The sequence below is a fragment of the Mustelus asterias genome, chromosome 14 (assembly GCF_964213995.1).
Source record: "Mustelus asterias chromosome 14, sMusAst1.hap1.1, whole genome shotgun sequence".
In the NCBI taxonomy this organism is placed as follows: domain Eukaryota; kingdom Metazoa; phylum Chordata; class Chondrichthyes; order Carcharhiniformes; family Triakidae; genus Mustelus; species Mustelus asterias.
In genome coordinates, this window is record NC_135814.1 from 54404212 (window position 1) to 54420365 (window position 16154).

At 40.2% G+C, this 16154-nt stretch overlaps 1 protein-coding gene across 3 annotated transcripts in view; it reads right to left on the reverse strand.

Annotated features, from left to right (window-relative positions):
• The window catches only part of ppp1r9ala (protein phosphatase 1 regulatory subunit 9A-like A), a 104641-nt gene that overhangs the window by 14211 nt on the left and 74276 nt on the right, over positions 1-16154 (reverse strand). For 2 of the 3 annotated variants that reach the window (XM_078228396.1, XM_078228397.1), the window contains exons 13-17: positions 15338-15489; positions 13150-13519; positions 11228-11309; positions 9417-9488; positions 8968-9163 (exon numbers count right to left, since the gene is read on the reverse strand). In XM_078228396.1, coding sequence (XP_078084522.1) covers positions 8968-9163; positions 9417-9488; positions 11228-11309; positions 13150-13519; positions 15338-15489 — 872 coding nt within the window. The remainder of the gene's footprint in view (positions 1-8967; positions 9164-9416; positions 9489-11227; positions 11310-13149; positions 13520-15337; positions 15490-16154) is intronic. The other variant, XM_078228398.1, reaches the window with a different exon arrangement.

The window sequence follows — 16154 nt, forward strand, 5'->3', positions numbered from 1 at the left end:
AATCCTTGTCACCCTGTAGCCACATCTCCATAATGGCTATCAGATCATATTTATTTCAATCTGCGCTATCAATTCATTTACATTATGAATGCTACAAACATTCAGATACAGAGCATTTGGTTTTCTCTTTGTTATCTTTGTGACATCTAGGCTTGACTATTGGTACATTCTTAGGTTTTTCCTCTGTCCCTTCTTACTCTTACCCCTCATTTCCCATATTACTATTTTGTTTTCTTGCACTGACTCCACCCCTTGATTAGCTACACTTACCCAAGCTTGATCCCTCATTCCCACCCCCCTCTCCCCCATTTAGTTTAAAGCCCTCTCTACTTCCATAATTATACATTCTCAAATTTACTTAAGATAGAATGTGGGAGCCTGTCAGGGGGCGCTACAATAGTCAGATGTGAAGGTAACAAATGCAAGAGGTTACGGATTTTAACAGAAGAGCTGAGGCAGGGATGGAGTCATAAAATATTATGAAGGTGGAAACTGATGATCATAGAGGCGCATGTGTGGTTGAATGCTCATCGCGGGGTCAAATGTGACATGAGTTTGCAACTCAATTCAGCCTAAGACAGCCATCAGGCATTTCACTGGAGTTCATGGCAAGGGAGCAGTTTGTGGTAGGGACCAAAAAAATGACTTCAATTTAATCAACTGTAGGAAATGTCTCCTCATTCAGAATGTTGGATAAGCAGCCTGGCAATTTAGAGATAATGGAAGAGCCAGGAATGACGGTGGCGAGGTAAAGCTGCATATATGTGGAACCTGATGAGTTTTTGGATAATGTTGCTAAAGAGCAGCATGTTGATGAGCAACAAGGATAGATCCATAGTGGTATGCCCTCTCCAAGCATACAGGTTTGAATGGAAATAGCTGAAGTAGTCAGCAGCAGAAGTATCTCCAGCTAAGAGACAGTGCACCAAGAAGATCTAGGATCTCAGGAGGCCAGTTAACGTGATGCATAACATTAAGGTAACAAGTTTCACACTGACATCTCCAGCATTCTCTGACACAGCACTCCTCAGAACACACTATGCAGCTGCGCTCACTCTTCTTTCACTAGGCACCTCACATCTACAGCCAACACACACTCACGCACACCTACCTTCCTCCTACTACCCTCTAGCACCTGGATCTCACAGGCACGCTCCTTAAAGTTCTCCCTTGGTCCTATTAATCCAAATCATTACTAATAGTTATATCTCTCCATTTTCTTTCCTTCCATGTAAACTGTATGTACGGTGGGAACCTCACATCCTTGGGGCTGGATCAATGACCAGTTCCACTGCCTGTTGAAGTGGCACAGGGCTGAAGAGAAGGCAGCTAAAGTTGGTGCTGGTATTGCTCCTGTTGCTCCTCTTGTTCTTCAGCGAATGTGCAAGGTAGAGATGCAGAAAATGCTCCCGTACCCTGGAGAGGGCTGACAGCAGGGAAGTGCAGCTGAAAGTAAGTGAAATGCAAGTCAGATGAAGTGCCTTCCTTGAATTTGGCAATCACCTGTCAAAGCACTCGGAGAATCAGCAGCAACCTCCCATCTGGCCATGACTGTAGCTCTTCAATTTCACTGGTCAAAGGCTACCCAATCTGTATGTTTTTCTAAAGAAGCACTCCTCACTGTGTACTCATCTCAGTGACCGTGGCGAGATGCTGACAATTCAAGAAATCAGTCTGGTCGGTGTTAAATCCAGAATCCTTGGTTAAAACCGAACAGAATGACCGCCCTAGTTGAGTATTTAAATACCTTACCCAACAATTGCACATTGGCTCTCGTGCTCACCTTGAACAAAGAACAAAATAGCACAGGAACAGGCCCTTCAGCCCTCCAAGCCCACGCCGCTCCCTGGTCCAAACTAGACCATTCTTTTGTATCCCTCCATTCCCACTCCATTCATGTGGCTATCTAGATAAGTCTTAAACGTTCCCAGTGTGTCCGCCTCCACCACCTTGCCCGGCAGCGCATTCCAGGCCCCCACCACCCTCTGTGTAAAATACGTGCTTCTGATATCCATGTTAAACCTCCCCCCCGCCCCCTCGTGAATGTCACCACCGATCTGGGAAAAAGCTTCCCACCGTTCACCCTATCTATGCCTTTCATAATTTTATACACCTCTATTAAGTCTCCCCTCATCCTCCGTCTTTCCAAGGAGAACAACCCCAGTTTCCCCAATCTCTCCTCATAACCAAGCCCCTCCATACCAGGCAACATCCTGGTAAACCTCCTCTGTACTCTCTCCAAAGCCTCCACGTCCTTCTGGTAGTGTGGCGACCAGAACTGGGCGCAGCATTCCAAATGCGGCCGAACCAATGTTCTATACAACTGCAACATCAGACCCCAACTTTTATACTCTATGCCCCGTCCTATAAAGGCAAGCATGCCATATGCCTTATTCACTACCTTCTCCACCTGTGACGTCACCTTCAAGGATCTGTGGACTTGCACACCCAGGTCCCTCTGCGTATCTACACCCTTTATGGTTCTGCCATTTATCGCATAGCTCCTCCCTATGTTAGTTCTACCAAAATGCATCACTTCACATTTATCTGGATTGAACTCCATCTGCCATTTCTTTGCCCAAATTTCCAGCCTATCTATATCCTTCTGACACTGTTCCTCACTATCTGCAAGTCCAGCCATTTTCGTGTCGTCCGCAAACTTACTGATCACCCCAGTCACACCTTCTTCCAGATCGTTTATATAAATCACAAACAGCAGAGGTCCCAATACAGAGCCCTGCGGAACACCACTAGTCACAGGCATCCAGCCAGAAAAAGACCCTTCCACTACCACCCTCTGTCTTCTGTGACCAAGCCAGTTCTCCACCCATCTAGCCACCTCCCCCTTTATCCCATGAGATCCAACCTTTTGCACCAACCTACCATGAGGGACTTTGTCAAAAGCTTTACTAAAGTCCATATAGACGACATCCACGGCTCTTCCCCCATCAACCATTCTAGTCACTTCTTCAAAAAACTCCACCAGGTTAGTGAGGCATGACCTCCCTCTCACAAAACCACGTTGACTATCGTTAATGAGTTTATTCCTTTCTAAATGCGCATACATCCTATCTCTAAGAATCCTCTCCAACAACTTCCCTACCACGGACGTCAAGCTCACCGGCCTATAATTTCCCGGGTTATCCTTCCTACCCGTCTTAAATAGCAGGACCACATTAGCTATCCTCCAATCCTCTGGGACCTCACCTGTGTCCAGTGATGAGACAAAGATTTGCGTCAGAAGCCCAGCGATTTCATCTCTCATCTCCCTGAGCAGCCTTGGGAGATCCCGGAGATCTACCTGGGTGGAAACCCAGAAGAGTGGGGGAAGGGGATGATGCCAGGGCCACAATCCAACATCACTTTTAGGGGATTTAATTACCGCATGCACAAAAGCTCTTCCACTTGCCTGTAAAAATCTTCTGCCCATAAAGTCATAATTGAATTAGCCTCCTTAATAGCCATCTCATATGGTTCTTCAATTAGACCAAGACTCATGTCTCAGCAGCAAGAAATCATGCAAATGACCATGATGTCCTCCATTTGAACCTTGTTACTTCAACTGTACTGGATCAATTGATACAAACTTACGCAAGATAAAATGCATCTACAATTTCAATTAAGGGACAATGCAACAGCTAAATTGTATTAATGCTTGCTCAAACCATTACTTTATTCTTCTACTTCTACTTTATTGTTCAATGCAAAATATGTACTTTTCAGTTAAATTCTATGCAGCATCTTCAACTTCTGCAAACTGAAATTGCTCTCGTTGCCTATACTTTATTTTAACCATGCTGCCCAGTAAACTAGTTGGATGAACTCAGAAAATAAAAAAGAGGACGAGCAGGCTATTTGGCCTCTTGAATTTGCTCCATTATTCAATATGGTCTGATTGTGGCTCCACTTTCCTGCCTGCCACCATAACTCTTGATTTCCTTGCCATTCAAAAATCTGTCCAATTCAGCCTTGAATATATCCAACGACCCAGCTTCCATTGCTCTGAGGGTTTTTGGAATTCTCTTCCCCAGGGGAGAAATTCCTCATATTCATCTTAAATCGGAGATCTCTTATTTTCAAATAATGTTCTCTCATTCTAGATTCACTGGCACAGTGGCTAGCACTGCTGCATCACAGCGCCAGGGACTCAGGTTCAATTCCCGGCTTGGGTCACTGTCTGTGCGGAGTCTGCACGTTCTCCCCATGTCTGCGTGGGTTTCCTCTGGGTGCTCCGGTTTCCTCCTACAGTCCAAAAGACGTGCTGGTTAGGTGCATTGGCCATGCTAAATTCTCCCTCAGTGTACCCGAACAGTCGCCGGAGTGTGGCGACTAGAGGATTTTCACAGTAACTTCATTGCAGTGTTAGTGTAAACCTACTTGCGACACTGATAAATAAACTTGAACAAAAAGTCCCCTCAGAATTGTATATGTTTTAATAAGATCAACCCACTTTCACAAAGTCAAATGGGTAAAGACCAAAACCTGCTCAACCTTGCACATACTGAATCTTTTTAGAAATCAGCTTGCTATGCTATGATTTTAACTTGTATTTTTTTTTGCCCTCCAAGCTTGCTGCCATTCTTTTTATCTCTAATATTTCTGGATCACCCAGCCCCTATCCTACATCCCATGATTACTATTTTACTGTACTGACAGTGGTGGAAGGATCGTCACTCGGTGAGGGAAGACTATAATTAATGTCACAAATTTAGAGCCTGGTTTTATTGGTTGTGAACTTAGGAATTGAAAATGGATAAAACTGACCAAAACATTGTTCTCATCAGGTTGGAGCAGAGAAGAGGGTACTTGATTCTGGAACTATTAAATGCTAACACCAGTTGAAATAGAAACACGTTCCAATGCTTTCAACATCCCTCACTTGAATAATTTTTTTTTAAATCAAGAAAAATATGTTTATATTGCAAAAATGTTATAACAGTACTGGGTTTAATTTTCCAATATAAAGTCCTTAACTTAGTTGTATAAATTAATTATTCCAGTGCTACTGAGTCAGGCTTAAATTTAGTTTCAAAGCAGCTGTTTATAATTTAGTACAAATTGTACATCTGATACTGGTTATGTAATCTCAAAACTATTCTTGAATAGATGGCAAATTATACATTGCTACGTAACTAAAAAGTCTGTTCCTCATTCAAAGACAGTACTATATACAGCAGCTCATTTTGATTTTTAGTAGTACCCAAAATGTTTCTCCTCTGTGGGCTACTCAAACTCTCAGGTTGCATACAGAAAGCTATGCATATTAGATTAGCACCAATAGCCAGGGAGAGCTTCCATTTCTTGCACTTAAAAAAAACGCTGATATAATGGCACTTTTCCTCCCTCTCCCCAGTTTGAGGTTCTGCGTTGCTCCACTTTGCATCGCTACTCCTCTTTTTGCCATCCAACTCCCAACGTTCAAGATGGCAATCTTGCCCCAGTTGCTACTGCTATCTTGGCATTCTTCACTTTCCAATTTCACACTAGTACTGTTTTTCAGCCATCACCTTCAATTTCAATCTGTACTCTTCTACCCTCACCCTTGGTCAGCTTCCTACCCACTTCAAGCTTGTACCTTTTTCCAATTTCACACAACCAATTTCTTACCCTTTGCGTCTACAAGCTCATCCCATTTTTGCCATTGTATTTAATCTCCAGTTACTCCAAACAATTGACCACTGTTTTACACTGTGGGAGAGGATCTATGATATTGGAATACATTTTTGCCCAGCGTTTGCAGTCACTAGGAACAACAGATGGCAGCAACTGACAGTGGTGCCAAGGAATTAAGATCAGGAACAGAAGTGATGCTCTGTGTAAGCTTATTTAGTTTGAACATCCCTAATTTACAAGAATTGCTAATCAAAGGAAACATTAGTCATTGGAATCAAAGCAAAAAAGACAGTCTCTTTCAATACGTTGTCATAATATTTTTCTTCCTCAAGTAAACCTTGCCAATTACATATACCAAGCTAGAAAGCTGGGACTAACTGCATTATGTCCCATTTTGGAGACTGAGAATGAAACCTCTGAATATTGATTTAGTCTCCCTATTGGACCTGAAAAATGCTTTAAAAGTTAGACATAGTTCTCCTATTACATGCACACAAGTGGAGCCCAGAATAAATTGGAGCTTCTTGTTTTACATTATTGGATTTTTATCCTAGATACTCCACTTGGGTCCAATGTAAATGCGACCTTACATTCAATACAAACCAGAGAGCACTTAAATCTCCTTGATGTCTATGTAAATTTAGTAAGACCCATGAATCAAACTGTGAATGCTTGATTCTGCATTCAGGCTTACTGGAATAGATATTACTACACAAATTGCTCAACTTCAACAGATGAAATATACATTCTAGCAGACAGAAGTTCGTGCTAAAAGTAACAAATGTATTTAACAAACAGTACATGAACATTTAGTACAAACATTTACAATAGTTACAATGTTTATTCTTTTTGAAATGCCCAAACCATAAAATACATTTTTCTGGGATCTTGCAAAATAAAATTGATCCTTGAAACACAGTTGCTCATAATTTTTAATGTGGAGAAATGCTATTGTAGAACCAGTGATGTATTTTAATCTATTGGCTTAAAACTGATTCAATTAGCGAATGCAGCCAAATATAAATCAACAATTAGAAGCCTCTGGCCACCAATCTGTTTAATCACAGGCACTACAAAGAATCGCTGACCTTTTCCTTCACACAGGTCCAAGCAACATCTCCACCCAGGCGCAGATGTTAATCTAAACCACTAGTCCAGCATATCAAGCACTGTGGAAGTTTAAAATTGAATGAGATTATTTGGTTTATTGATATGTACTTTGAATTACCTGCTCAATGGATCCTCATCAGGTATAATATGATCAAACCATGTATGGAAAGGTCCTCCCAAATTATGTAAATCTCTTCCTTGCCCTGATATGTGAATGTGAACTTGCATATATTTAAAAATAACTAGCAATAACTGACTTTAATCTTCTGTGTGTATTCTGGCCTGTAATAGTAACAAGGGGAAAAGTGATGCAATTTTTGTCACCTCTCAGAAGACAGCATCCTCCAAGCACACTACTTTCCAACAAGTGGTCAGCACTTAACCATGAGATTTTCTACTTCCACTCCATTGAGCCTCCTCAAGATTGACCCAGATTGAACAATAGACTAATTCATGAGATTTGCAAGCATAGATGATTGGGGTAAAGAATTAGACTAATTGATGCATGGCTAAAAGAAAACCAAGGCTGGTGTTATGTGGTAGAGGCGCTGGGCCACTGGATCGCTGCTACAGGTCACTGCTGAGCCATTGCTGTTAATTTGTATCCATCATTTAAAGTGCCAAAGTTTAGAGGTTAACTAATGATGATTTTTTTTTGTAAATTACATACAATTTGGTCTAGTGTTCATAGGTGGTGGACAAGAAGTAATATGTTTGGATGTATAGCTTGAAGATGTGGCACAAACCTAAGGAGGTGATTTTGACGTTGTATTTGGTCTTGGCGCACTACATTTCAACAGATGTTCAGTTTTTGTTTTAGTTTCCATTAAAGAAAGAGGATGTAGCATGACTGGAATAAGTCCAGGAAAAGATTACAGGGGCGAAGAATTAGTTTGCCCTGAAATTTTATTCTCTAGACAAAAGAGCAACAAGGGAACACTTGATCAAGGATTTGGATCCAGGTAGCTTTTTCTAATAGGGAGTGGGTGTCAGGACTAGAGAACATAGCTTTAAGTTAGGAGTGTAAAAGAAAATACAAAATTAGACACACTCTTTTTAGTAAGGCAATAAAACAAGTGCAACTGATCATTTGTGTGATTAATATAACAATAAGCAATGGCAGATTTTGAAAAAGGGCCACATCATTTACAAAAGGAAAGTAGGTATAGAACCATTAGTTCCAGAATCTTGGTAAAGAAACTGGTAGGTGATTTGGTAGAGATGGCTAGATAAAGTAATAATGTACTCTTGGCCAAAACATTACTCATTATTTTGTTGTAGAGAAGCATGCTCATCCCTGGAAATGTAACGCTCTACCAGTTTACTGTCTTTTGGTTACATAATGGAGAACTTTCTTAACTACAGGTAGAGGAGGTCAGGTACGGCACTTGTGGACTAATAAATAAACTTTAGGTAGTAAACAGGACTGAAACACTCATATGTAGTAAGCCACACTTGAACTTTTAATCACTGAAGACAATATTAACAAAGGATTTCAAAAATCTTGCTATTTACATTGCCAGAATGTCTCAGATTATTTTCATGTAATCTCTGTCACACATTATTCTCTATAGAAGAGAAACATGCAGTGTTTATTGTTCAGACCTTGGATTTGGGCAACTCAAAAGCAAACCATCTTAGTATTGAAGTTCCTCAGCCATGAAGGAGCTTTGGTCCTAGGCAACAGGGGGCACTGGCAACAGTGGTGGATCGGTAAGAATTCAGGGATGCTCAAGCTCCCAGAAGCAGCCAGAGGAGATCAGATACCTCGGGGGTTGTGGGCTGGATGAGAGTACAAAGATAGAGATGGGTGAGGCCACAGAGGGATTTGAGAAAAGAAAAAAGTTGGATCTTTTTAAATATAGCTTTTATTTAAAAGACAAACATACGGTGAAATCTGAAAAAAATAATGTAAAGATAGGAACAGCACTGTTTCCTGCACACTTACTTTGTGTTACTCAAAACTGGAAAGTTTTGCCAATAACCTATTATATAGGAGTACAGCTAGCACCATATGTATGTATATGAACTTTTTCTGCAAAGGAAGTGAAGACACGTAACTAGTGTCTTTCAATCCCCTAAATATTCTTTCCAGTGGTACAAAACAGCAATGAAACCAGTTGTAAAGACATCAGCACCAATATCTGTTAATTATTCAAAAACAAATCTACATCAAAAGATTACCTGATCATGAAAGCACTTTAATTGTAAGAAGGGAACAAGGAGCAATTATTCTCAACTCACTTTTTTCCTTGGCATCTCCTTGTCCTGTTCACAAATGTCATGTGAACTGGAAGGTGAGTGAAGGCTACTGTTGGAAGAGGCAGCTTCCTTACGACTATCCCCAAACCAAGAAAAAGGCATGCAGGTTGGTATGGATGTGACTGAATCTGCAGCAGAAAGGTTACCACCGGAGCTCTCAAGCATTTCCTTAGATCCTCTGTCATACACAAACAAAAAATGCATAGAGATCATTCTTTATGTTAGTCATATGAACTGAACGATATAAGAGAACTACATGCAATGTTCAACCTTACCAAAAACATTAATTTTATAAATGCAAAATGCATGCAAACTCCACTGATAATGATTTAGACAACCAGCAGGTGACAGTTTTGCCAAATATTTGAACATTTAAAATCTGAATATATGAGGCAGTTAAAGATGACTATTGTATAATTGTAGCAGAATACCTGCTATCAAGAGAAGTTCTACGATCTTCTTTATCTAATTTCTTGCCTTTTCCACCAGATTTTCTTAATCCACTTTTTTGTAAAAAGGGGTGGGGGAAAGAAAGGAGAACAAAGTTATGCCGTTAGAAATGTGCTGCTAATCAGTATATATAGCCTACTAATAATAAACCCAAATTATGTTCTAAATGTTTAAATTGTTCCCCCCCCCCACCATGTTGTCTTGTTTTTTATTCTGTGTCTAAAACTATATCCTAATAGAAGATGCTTTAATATTGCTATTTGTTTATTTTGAATTACAGGAGAAAAAGTGGGTCCAAAATTTTGCTGCTGAGGTAAGTCAGACTGAGCAGTCAATGCCAGCGAGCCAGCACACACACGGTAGCCTCCATAATCCTAATTAACCAACTGACAACATACTGCTCACTCACTGAGTAGTAGCCTCTGGCAATACTATTCCATGAAAGTGGCCCAGGTTACTCGCCATTGTCATATTTTTCAAAACTGTAATACCTCTGACAGTTCAGCAAGTTTTGATCAAATTTTTAAGACGGGAGGGGGGTGGTGGGGGAATCTTACCAATAAATGATAGAGTGCTGTTTTAGGCGAGAAAACCAGTATGGTTCTCTCCAGAGAAACGTGCCGGTTTTCTCTCTAGATCTTATAACACTCTGCCAAAGACAATTAAGGGGGCGTGTTTCACAGTGTCTAAAAAAAAAAATCAAGGGGACAGGGCCTCAACACTGGCAAACAGATTAGACGCCATCGATCATAACAGGAATAAATCTGAGTTAGCACTTCACCTCCCCACCCACTTCACAGTTGAAGCCAGAGCCACCCTCCCCCCCTTCCGCAATGGCCATCGTTGGCATTCCCTGCTCTTCTGTCCACTCCCAGCCCACAACTAAATCTGAATGAAACCCCTTGGGGCCCATGCCTTGGCACAGATTAGCACTGCCAAGTTGGCATTGGCATTGTGCCAACGGGCAATGCCAGAGAGCATTGCCAGGCCACGTCCCTTTACCCCAGGGGGCTATCCTCACCTTTACGCCCCCAGAGACACCTTCATGACAGGTTCACATTCAAGTGAGCCTGTTGTAAATTGCGCTGATGTGACATCACGCCGGTACCCACTGAATATCTGGAGGGGGTGGGGGTCGTCCCTGAGAGAGTGCTCGCTAATGACATGTTAATGTATTAAAATTAGCTTCCTGAGGTCCTGCAGCGTGTTTCATGCTACTCCGCCACTGAGGGGGCTGGACGATCAGAGCGCAGAAACTCGCCATCGTGAATCATGCTTTCCAAGTCTCTCCAGATTTTGAACGCATGCCGCCATTCCCGTGGACAGAGCGCAGGCTCAAAATTACCGCCAAGATATCTAGGTTAAGGTCTAATACCAAGCTATCAGTATGCAGTGTATTCATTTAATATTGGAAGCCAGACTTCAACAAAAAAGAAACAAAATCAGACTGCAGAGCACACACGCACGCAACACACACACACACGCACACGACTCAACACTCCTATACACAAAAGCAACATACTGAGGATGCTGAATCTGAAACAAAAACAGAAAATGCTGGAAAATCTCTGCAGGTCTCACAGCATCTATGGAGAGAGAATAGAGCCAACGTTCCAAGTCTGGATGACCCTTCGTCAGAAACATTGGCTCTATTTGCTTTTGGCATTTTCTGTTTTTGATTCAACACTCCCAACTGTGTTTAAAATATCATGTGACAGAAATGTAATATTAATAGTATCCATTATTAAACGATTACAATGACAAACACATACAAAAGAAATGGAGATCATACCCAAAATCAGGAAATCTTCTTTTAAGTTTTCCCGATGTATTTTCATTCCCATAGGATGATTCTTCTTCATTTTTTTTGTCTTCTGTCAAAACAAAATAATTAGACCTTTTTTCCCCAACTTTTAAAAACAAAACTATAAATTATCTATAATTATGTAAGTGCAAAGACATAGTGGTGTATGGCAATCAAAAATATGTACAACTTGACACGATGCTTCAAAATATATCCGGATTTACATGCCAAAAATTATAAGTGCAGTTAATACAATTAGTGATCAATAAAACAAACATGCCAACCAGATTAGATTGTGGGACAACCACAGGAGATGCCTCTCTACACTTTTCATCTCGCACCAACAAAACAGAACTGATTGGGATCCGGTGCATAGACCAATACAGTTCATTGCATGCACAATTGTGTAATTTTTGCTTTCTCTTGAAGTTGATCATGCATGCTGGATAGTAATTTCACTGGCACCAATCACCCCCCTATACACAACCAAGCAGCTAGCGGATGAACCCAGACAATGAAAGCTGACCGGTTACTGAGTCGTGCAGAGCAACATGGTCGAACATTTCTACCATCTACGTGCTTTCCAATAAGTATCACTGGATCTCAGAAGTATGGATTATGTCCCTTCACTGACCCTGAAGTAGTGTCAGTAACTATCCTTCATAGTCTCAAAACATCCCAATGCACTTTACAGCCAACTAGAAGTACTACTAGATGTGTAGTCATTGCTGCGCTGCAAGAAACATAACAGTTGGTTTGTGCACATTAAGGTCTTAAATACAAAGTTACAACAATCAGAAAATCAGATTTATTAATATTGACTGTGATAAATATTAGGCAAAACACCAGGGAGAGCTCCCTGCTTTTTTCAAAATAGTGCATGGGATCAGCAATCCACCTGAGGGAGCAGGTGGAGCCTCAGTACAACCTCTCATTTGAAAGAAAGCATCTTTGTCAGTGTAGGATTCCTCCGACAGTGCGGTGCTCCCTCCATGCTGCACTGCCATGTGGCCTACATTTCCCGAGTGGAACATACCTCCAACATTTTGATTCAGAAACAAGAGTACAATCTAATGAACAGATAACATTGTTGCATATCAACCTTTCCTACTTTGGCCTATTTTGGGTGCAAATCCAATATTTGGTAAATGTACAAATATTAACTCTTGTGTCTTCATGTAAGATAGTCTGCAGCTTGACATGGCTATGGTTTTGAAAGTAGAAGTCCAGAGATAACATAACAATGCATGTTCAAAAGGAACTTGCCTAATTTTACCAAGAATAAGATCAAAAATCAATACTGAGATAAAAAGCGGTGCAGAACATATCTTGCAACCCTTCTGATCTTCCAAAGCAGGATATATTCAAATTTTACATTCACCAAAAAATGTGACAAAACAAACATCAATGGAATTTTGTTTCAAGTCAAAAACAAAGATTGTTTAAAGTAAAGATTTCAGAGTTAAAATTAATCCAGCATGGATAATCTTCACAGTATTGGATATTCTTAAAAGTGGAAGATTCTCACTCATCTTTCCTCCCTCGTCCTTCTTCACTCTCACCAAAGTTCAAACCAAAAGTATTACTGTCCATGACATATTTTCTCTTGGATTAAAAAAATAGTATTTTGATTGGAACCATAGGGAACAAAACCTTAAATAGAAGATGAACAATGGACAGTCTAAAATGAATATCTTAAATGAGAGACAGTTGTAGGATCCAATTTGATCACATAGATAATCTATATATATTATTCACAATTTAGGAAGCGCAACTGAATAGCAATTCATTTCAATTACTGCACAACTTTCTCTCAGAATTACAGGGCATGCTCATAAAAGCAGTCAATGAAGTCATTACATGGATATTTCAGTTATAAACAGTGGTCAGAGAGCATTACACTGGTTTACCATTGGTCTCTTTTCCTTTGCCTTTTGTTTCTCTTTTCCTTATCTTTGTAAGAAATGATGTGGGAGAACTTGAAGGTGCCATGACTCTTGAAAGAGAATGTTTTGAACGTGTACTACTCTCATCTATCTTGTGAACTGGAGAGGAGCAAGGGGATGTAGATGAGCTTTGATCATGCAAACTGGTTATGCTCTCCACATCGTGCTTTTCATCGAATGCTTCATCTTTCATTGATGCCTCATCTTTCATTGATGCCTCAGGTACAGGGACAGGCATATCTTCAACAGTTTGCAAAGAATCCAAGCTACTCAGGACACATGAAGCTTCTACTTGCTGAACTTCTTCATTCTCCTCATAATTTTCCTCATTATTCTGATAAGGAAAAATATTAACTGGTTAGCTGATATATACAAATTTGAGTTTAAAAACTAACCCCTTTAATTTTAAGTAAATGAGTCATGGAAGATTTACCAATTGTTGGTCAAATTCAATTTCTCCAAGTAACCATTTCAAAAGGGAGGTCAAGCAACCCAAGGAAAAGCAAATCATTCTCTCCAGAAATCAAGAGTAGAATTTTATTGAGGTACTTGGCGGGCTGATACAAAACAGTAATTTCCTCTTCTACAACATTTTGAAGCTATTAATTTGAAAAGTGGATGCTATTGAACGTGAAGCAATAGCTGCTGTGAACTGGAGTAATAACACGATATCCAGTGGTCTGATACCATCTTACACATTGGTGTTTGAAAACACAATCTGCTCTGCAATGGACTCACATTGGCATCCAAAGGCCCGATATCACAATAACTTCTCAGCTGAGAAATACCAACGTTCCAAACATATCGAATAACCAAAGCGATACAGAGGGCTTCAGACAAAACCAAAATCAGATTTAGAAATAGGGGCATAGAGTACAACAACAAAGTAATAATCATGCATTGACAAAGAAATGTCTAAACTATGACCAAGTGTCCAGTTTTAGTGTCAAATATAGGATGGACTTTGATTCACCAGGATGATACTAGGGATGAGAAAATATAGTTGTAAGGAGAGGTTTTTAGGCACTAGAATATTTTCAGCATAGCAGAGAATGCTGATAAGACTTAATGAAGGTTTTAAAGTTATGAAGAATTTTCATTAAGTGAATAGAGAAGGACCATTTTCTCTGTTTGTAGAAGCAATGATGACAGCATCAACTTAAAAATTCTTCAAGAAGAAATGGAGAAGTTAGAAAAATTTTTTTGACACAGTATTATTGGAATATGTAATACCTTGTCACAGTGAGTGGCACAGGCAGAAACCATCTCATTTCTGACAGCAAAACTGGTTGATGTTTGAACCAGAGAAAAATACAAAACAATGCTGCTACAAGAGGACACAGGTTTAAGGTGCTGGGGGGTAAGTACAGGGGAAACGTTAGGGGGAAGTTTTTCACACAGAGGGTGGTGGGCGAGTGGAATCAGCTGCCGTCAGTGGTGGTGGAGGCAAACTCAATAGGGTCTTTTAAGAGACTCCTGGATGAGTACATGGGACTTAATAGGATGGAGGGTTATAGGTAGGCCTAAAAGGTAGGGATATGTTCGGCACAACTTGTGGGGCCGAAGGGCCTGTTTTGTGCTGTAGTTTTCTATGTTTCTAATGGGGCAAGAACAAGGCTCCGGGAATTGTTATGAACTGTCATAGCGAAGAACTCTCCGGTACAGAAGTCTTTTGCTGTGTGGCAAACTTCAAGGTTGTAAAATGTCTGAGTACAGTTGAGTATCCTTTATCCAAAACCCTCAGAGCCAGTGCATTTTGGATTTCAGGTAATTTTGTTTTTCGGAAACCACATATAGGCGTAGGCACACTTGCATTACAATGGCCGAAGCCTGGACTAGCTAAAGTAAATAAAATGGCTAGAAAAGCAAAAGGTACCACTGATTAATAAGTAGAGGTTGGCGAGGTTCGTGTCAGTTTGAGTTCATGTCAGTTTGGGTTACAGACTTCCTCTGCAAAAAAAGTCAGCGAGGTTAAAAAAAAGTGCAGTTTTCGGATTTATGGATAAAGGATACGCACACAGCCTGTACTAAATTCTCAAGTTAAATTATGTACATTGTTTAATTCTAATTAATTAATTCAGTGCAAAAAATGATTAAAGTAACTGCGTTAGAAATGAACTGCCAAAGATATATCAATTTACATTGTCATTACCTGTATATTTTCATAATCATCCCCTGCTCCAAAAGATTCCTTTAGTTTGAACCGAGATGGAGGCTGTCTTTTAACTTTTAAAGCAAGCTGAGCTTTTGCTTTGTGTGAACTTGTGTCTAATCGCTTGGTTTCTGGAACAGCCTCATCAAAATCTGAAATGTCAAAATAGTTTACAAATGCATTTGCAACTTTAGAAGTTGGTAAAATACCTAATTTTCAGACAGGACATTTTACAGTTAAACCTAAGGGGGAAAAACAATCTAGTTCTTCTTCTCAATATAACTAGATAGAAGCACTCTTGCATTCAAATCTGGCTTTTGGTTTCAATCCTTACTTCCGAACCTGCGCATATAATCAAAACTCCAGTGAAGTACAAGAATTCTACATTGGTAAAGATATAAACTTCTGAAAGTGACAATAAAAAGAGACCTTAATCTGCTTCCTCCAGTGGTTCAATGTGAAAATCCCCCAGCAACATTTGGAGAAATGGGGTTTTCTTCCAGTATATACTCTCAATCAACATAATCAAACTAACTTGTCCTTCATTAACAGTAATCATTGTAGTTCAAAATAGAATATATGTGAAGCATTATGGTACTCTAGTCTCCATCACCACCAACACACATGCAAACACACCCTCATACAGACCCACAGAAAAGGTGGAAGTTCCACTCAAACATGTAAACTCTCATCTATTCCTGCAACCCCAAAACTCTTCTTCACTTGGACAAATATCGATGCCCATTTGTCCCTGCTCCCTCTTGGACTCTCCTCACCCAAGTCCTACTGACCCTCCTGCTCACTCTGCCATCTGCCT